At 43.9% G+C, this 6742-nt stretch overlaps 1 protein-coding gene across 1 annotated transcript; it reads right to left on the bottom strand.

Annotated features, from left to right (window-relative positions):
- Window positions 1-5749: 5749 nt before the first annotated feature.
- LOC148583049 (uncharacterized protein At4g02000-like) lies at window positions 5750-6529 on the bottom strand. Its single transcript, XM_088511512.1, has one exon. It carries the CDS (start codon window positions 6527-6529, stop codon window positions 5750-5752), a length of 780 nt encoding a protein of 259 aa, XP_088367638.1.
- Between the last annotated feature and the right edge of the window lie 213 nt (window positions 6530-6742).

The following is a 6742-nucleotide window of genomic DNA, read 5'->3' as shown; positions in this document are numbered from 1 at the left end:
CACCTCAAGGAAGGGTCAAAATAAATTGGGATGCAGCTGTAGATGGGAACAACAAAATTATTGGGCTGGGGATCATAGTTCGAAATGACAAAGGATGGTTTCTGGCAGCCCTTAGCAAACGACTTCCGTTGGGGGTCACACCGGTGGTAGCTGAATCAATGGCAGCCTTATATGCTGTGACGTTCTGCATAGAAGAAGGCTACAGGTCGACAATTTTCGAGGGTGATGCTTTGCAAGTGGTAAACGATGTGAACTAAACGAACCAATGTCAAAGTATGCATGGTCATCTAATAGAGGATATCAAGGCAGCTCTCCAAGCCCTGAACCAAGCATCCTTTACTCACGCCAAACGGGAGGCAAATGCGGCGGCCCATGCACTAGCTGCTGGAGCTAGAAACCATGTCATAGACACGATTAGGTGGTCTTCCATACCTTCTTGTATCTATGGTATTGTACGGAGAGAGGAATCCTTTCCCTCTTCTTGATTTTTGCTCATTTAGAGCCTGAATGAAATTCCAAAAATTATTCTTCAAAAAAAAACATTGTATAGAGTATAGACAATGTTATTATTTATAGGTTTACTGTCCAATGTCCAATTAATTAGTTGAAAATAATAATAATAGTAATCATCACATTCATAGGTTCAATGTGTGTACAATTAATTAATTAAGATTTAATAAGCTATTTATACATTTAATAATAATAATAATAATAATAATTTATAGGTATTAGGTTTAATGTCCAATGTCCAATTAATAAGCTATTTAAAAAATTAAATTATATGGTACTACTTAAATGCAATAAAATGTATTAAGTAGTATTTAAGTTTTTTACCTTTTAAGTATTGTTTTAGTCTGTTAACTTTTTTTTTTTTTTTGAGGGGAAAATAATGATTTTATTATATTGATGATGATTCAGCCATAACAATGTCCTTAATACATGAGGGAATGGTTGTTAGCCATAAATGGCCGACATTTTGAGAAACTGCCATTTTGGCAAGCGTGTGCACCACTGCATTTGCTGAACGCCAAACATGACGGATGTCCCATGAGAGGTAACCCTTGAGCAATTCCTTTGTTTCTTCCACCACAGCACCATATTTGGTCCAGCTACATTCATCTCTCTTCATGGCATTCACCACTTCGAGAGAGTCTCCTTCCAAGATAGGCTCCCTGATTCCCAGTTGGCCCAATAGCATCACTGCTGCCCTCAATGCCAGAGCTTCCGCCACCCCTGGGTCACACACATAAGGTTTCGTCAGACACTGCGCTGCCAATACTCCACCTGAACAGTCTCGCACCACAACATCAACCCCCATCAACTTTGTCTTAGTATCGATAGCCGCATCCCAATTGAGCTTCATAGTACCACTCGAAGGTGGTTTCCACCTCTCCATTACGGGTGTCGTCCCCGTTTGAGTCCCATTGCCCACACCACGTGTAACCTTTCGGTGGAACTCCATCTTTTCTTTGGCATTATCATACACAATTCTCGGAGGAGTGAACGTATCCTCGAAGACCAGTTTATTCCTTCTTAACCAAATCTGTCTGGCCAAACATGTAGCTAGATCAAAATCTTCCACCGATAGTCTTTCCCAAAGCTTCTGAAGAATGCTGCTGAACACGTCCTTGTCACTACTGCTCTTCTGTATCCTAACATTTCCTTCCAGCCAAACATCTTTCGCTGCTGGACAACTCCACAGTGCGTGGCCCACTGTTTCCACCTCCAACCGGCATACCAGACATAACGGATTATCTGTCACTTTCCGTTTGAAGAGATTTGCATTTGTCGGCAGAATATTACTACAGGCTTGCCAAAGAAATGGGGAAAGAACTCGCGGGCCTAAGATTTTCCAGATCCGTTTCCAGAGAGGGGTGAGACCATCTGCCAAAGAGGAACTACTTGCCTATCTATCGATTAAATCTTTTGCCAAGTGGTAGGCGCTCCGCACCGAAAGGTTTCCATGCCTGTTTCCTACCCAGACAATACGGTCTTGCTGGGTGCGTGGGCATAGTGGGATACTGCATATCTGATCCGCCTCTTCCTCCTTGAAAATCTCTCTAATGAGAGGGACATTCCACCATTGTGTATCTTGGTCGATTAAGTCACATACTCTGGCATCACCATCTAAAATCTGCACCGGAGATTGGACAGAATAAGTCATTGGGGAGAACAACCATCTATCACCCCAAATTTTTATACTCCTCCCGTCGCCCACTCGCCAAACCAAACCTTCCTTGAGTAAGGACTTCGCTTGCCAAATGCTTCTCCACACATATGACGATCGCTTGCTTAATGGGGCATCGAGAAAATTATCATTGGGGAAATATTTCTCCTTAAGAATTCTAGCCACTAGGGATTTGAGATTTTTAAACAAACGCCACCCTTGTCTGGCAAGCAAAGCAACATTAAAGCTTTCTAAATCCCGAAACCCCATTCCTCCCTTCTCCTTGGCTTTCCCCATCTTATCCTAACACATCCACGCCATCTTCTTATCATTGTCTTTATAGCTCCACCAAAACCTTGCCATCATTGAATTGATTTCTTTGCATAAGGTTTTTGGGATCAAGAAGACACTCATAGTATAGGTCGGGATAGCCTGCACAACCGCCTTCAACAATATCTCTTTCCCTGCATGCGACAAAAATTTCTCTTTTCAACCTTGCATTTTATCCCATATACTCCCTTTAATACCCGAGAGAGAAGTCACTTTTGATCGCCCTATAATTGCCGGCAAGCCCAAATACTTCTCATACTGGTTTGTGGAATTTATTCCCGCCACCAAGAGGATTTGTGCCCTAACATCCATTGCAGTGTTCTTGCTAAAAAATAGTGAAGTCTTGCCCCTATTCAATTTTTGCCCTAATGCTTTCTCATAGTCGTCTAGCACCTTATGAATACAATACCATTCCACCTCATCCGCCCTACAAAAGAGGAGGCTATCGTCTGCAAAGAATAGATGGGTTAATCTTGTTCCTCTTCTAGTTAATGGTAGCCCCATGATCCCACCCACTCTTTCCATTTTATTGATTCCAGTGCTCAAACCTTTCGCACATAGAATAAAAAAATACGGTGAAAGCGGATCCCCTTGCCTCAAGCCTCGTGTAGGGAGAATTTTCCCATATGGCTTGCCATTGATCAATATAGAGTAGCTCACCGTTTGGACACAAGTCATAAGCAATTGAACCCACCTAGGTGCAAAACCGATCCTACTCATGACCGTCTCTAGGAACCTCCATTCAACTCTGTCATAAGCCTTATGTCCAATTTTAAAGCCATATAACCCTCATTTCCTTTGATTCGGGTATCCATGGTATGTAACGCTTCGAAAGCAATAATCACATTATCCGTTATCAACCTCCCTGGGATAAAAGCACTTTGATTGGGTGAAATGATTTCCCCCAGCACCTTCTTCATTCGGTTCGCTAGGACTTTGGCAATTAGCTTATAAAGTACATTACAAAGACTAATTGGCCGAAAATCCGTTGTGAGGGAGGGATTCTTAATTTTAGGGATCAAAACAATATAGGTTTCATTAATCGCATCAGGAAAAACACCCCCATTCAGGAAATCTAGTACAACAGCACATACCTTTTGACGAACTGTGTCCCATGCTTTTTGGTAGAAACAAGGAGCAAAGCCATCAGGACCAGGGGACTTCAGAGGCCCCATTTGAGAAAGCGCCACATCTACCTCTTCCGCCACAAAACACCGCAGCAACCACGCATTCATTCCCGGGGTTACTCGAGCCTCTAAACCCTCCAAACATTCATCAATGCCCCTTGGGTTTTCAGTGTGGAAAAGCTGGTGATAGAAGTTAACAAAAACTTGGGCAATGTCCTCCGGTTGGGTCCACTCTCTACCTCCATCATCCCGCACCCGGTGAATGTGATTTATTCGCTTCCGGTGACTGGCCCATGCATGGAAATACGGAGTATTTCTATCACCCTTTTGATACCAATGTTGCTTAGCCCGCTGTTTCCACTTAATGTCTTCATGCTCTAATAACTAATCAATTTCAACTTGTAACTTTTTAATATCCTCTTGGTCCCCACTCCTACCTCTTTTTTGCAAAAGAACTAGCTGTTTGGTTTTTGTTGCCACCTTTTTTCCAGTATTGTCGTGCTTATTTTGGCTCCATGCTTTAAGCCGACTTTGACATTGTTGTAGACGTTGTTGCACCTCCTGCATGCTTCCCCCATGTGACTCCAATTCATCCCAAACTTCTTTTATTATGTTTCCACAATCCGGGTCCAGCCACCACCGGTCTTCAAACTTGAATCCCCGAGCTCCACTATTACCCTGCCTTGGTTCCCGCTCAACTTGTAACAATAACGGGTTATGATCCGAACTTCGGGCTGCAAGCACAGTTACCTTCGCCTCTCCATGCAATTCACACCAAGTGCGATTCGCTACTGCCCGGTCCAATCTCACATGAGTAATGACTCCATCAGCTCGCTTGCTTGACCACGTAAACCTTGGGCCAATGAAACCAAGGTCTCCTAGATGACATTCTTCCAAAACTGCTCGAAATGCCTCCATTTGCCCCTCTTTTCGCCTTGCATCTCCCGTTTTTTCTCCTTGATGGGTAATTTTGTTAAAATCCCCAATACATAGCCAAGCATCCGGTAGGTAGGATTTTAGATGCTGAAGCAACACCCAAGATTCCTTTCTTTTAGAGCTGTCCGGATTACCATAGAACCCTGTGAGCTTCCACGGCACACTACTCCCATTCATCTTCACAATGGCATTAATATGCCGTCGCGAATAGTCCTTCCATAACAAAGCTACACCTCCACTTTTCCCCACCGGGTCGACGACAAATAATCCTTCAAATCCAAGCTTAACTCTTATCCATTCCATTCTTTTCTTGCTACTAATAGTTTCCATTAGAAACAAGAAATTGGGTTTCTTTTCCCTAACCATTTGGCTAAGGTCCCGAACTGTCTGAGGGTTCCCAAGCCCCTGGTAGTTCCAACTTAGAAGACTCATTGATGATGGCGGGGCTGATTACCAGCCACCGCCAATTCGTTGGTGCTCTCCATCTCCTTGTACCATCCCTTTCTTCCCTTCTTCCTAACATCATTCAATTCATTAGCTGTTTCCTTCCCACTGTTTTTTCGTTTCTTTTCTGCCTTTTCCAGCTTCTGTACTTCTCCACTTTTATGTTCGCCACCTCGAGCTTGACGTTTTCACTTCCTTACTGACTTTCCCTCCCCACATTCATTCGTCACCCCTCCTTCTTCTGTCACCATGGCGGTTATTGTAGCATTCTCGTGCAAGGACATCTCGGGCACGTGTGCTGCCACATTACTTTCCCCTACAGGTTCTTCCATCTGTTCCACCTGGTGTCCACTTCCCTTTGTTTTTTCCTCAACTGGCGTACAGATAGTCTCCACTATCCCCTGCGTGATAGCTCGCTGCCCGTGTGCATGCATATTGTCGCACGAGGCTTCCTCCGGTGGAGCCACACAATCTTTGGTTATTTTCCCTTAGTGAGATACGGTCTTGATTCTGCCGAAGCCCCTCTCATCTCGCACGTCATCTTGTCCAACTGTTTTGCCAAAGATTCTGTCTCTTCATTAATATTCGTAGGGCTCCTCCTCCCATTATGGAAAGAATTTCCCACTCCACTAAAGTCTACATATCCGTAACGGTTCACAGCACTAGGGTTCCCGTAATCACCAGGGCTTTCCTTTTGTGAGCCGGCCTTTCTCCATGATGCGCCATCAAAGTTATTTCCATCTCCCTAGAAGTATGCTCCACCCACCACGCCGCCCTGTTTGCCTTGTGTCTCCTCTGCCCTGAGCCATACACCCCACAGTTTCAGGCCCTCTCCCTCCTTTCGCCGATAAGATTTTTTCACTGGACAGCCTTTCACCCCATGCAATATTCTTCCGCAGTCGAAACAACACTGAGGTAGACGCTCATAGTTGAAAGTAACCCAGTGATCCTTACCCCTTAGTGATAACATGCGTCCACTTTCCAAAGGGTTATGGAGATTTATATTCACCCTTAGCCGTAAACATCTTCCCCATCCACCTCCATCGCTGGCTACATCAACATCCTCTAGAATTCCCAAGGACTCACCAATCTTTGCACCCACTCCTTTGTTCATACAAATTAACGGCATGTCATGCACTTGGATCCAAAACGGGGAATGAGTAAAATTCATTTGAGCCGGAGGTACATCCCCATCGAACTCGTTGAGAACTATAAGTTGCCTATCAGTGGACCATGGCCTCCCTTCCATCACCATCTTCTTATCCTTGACGTCTGCAAACTCAAATACCCACACATTATTCTGCACTTCACTAAAGACCACAGTCTCCATTGTGCGCCAAATCCGCGATAACACATTCTTAAAGGCTTCTTTATTCACCTTCTTGTCATCTGCAATTCTACCCACCAAGCACCGCTCTCCCTTTTCTCGATCAGCCAAAACTTCACCTTCGGATATTTTTATCCCGACTTTTTCCCCTCCTGTAAGAGACATTCTTCCACATAGATTCTCTAGAGCATTCTCCATCCTCTTTGTCACGGCCTATCTCTTCACTCTGTCTCCAGAAGAAGACTAAACCCTCAAACCTAGTTTCCTCCGAGAGAGAGAACTAGCGAGGACTTCTTTGGCATTATACCGATTCCTTAATCTGTTAACTAATGTCTAATGGTATTGCAAAATAAATGCCAATAAATATAATGCTATAATTCCTATAAAGTATAAAGTATAAAACTAATCCTA

This window comes from Corylus avellana, chromosome 11 (genome assembly GCF_965113065.1).
Source record: "Corylus avellana chromosome 11, dhCorAvel1.hap1.2, whole genome shotgun sequence".
Lineage (NCBI taxonomy): Eukaryota > Viridiplantae > Streptophyta > Magnoliopsida > Fagales > Betulaceae > Corylus > Corylus avellana.
This window is presented reverse-complemented; position numbering and strand designations above follow the sequence as displayed.

Coding starts and splice junctions, on each gene's coding strand:
- LOC148583049 (XM_088511512.1), bottom strand. CDS start 6,529: ATGGAGAATGCTCTAGAGAATCTATGTGGAAGAATGTCTCTTACAGGA.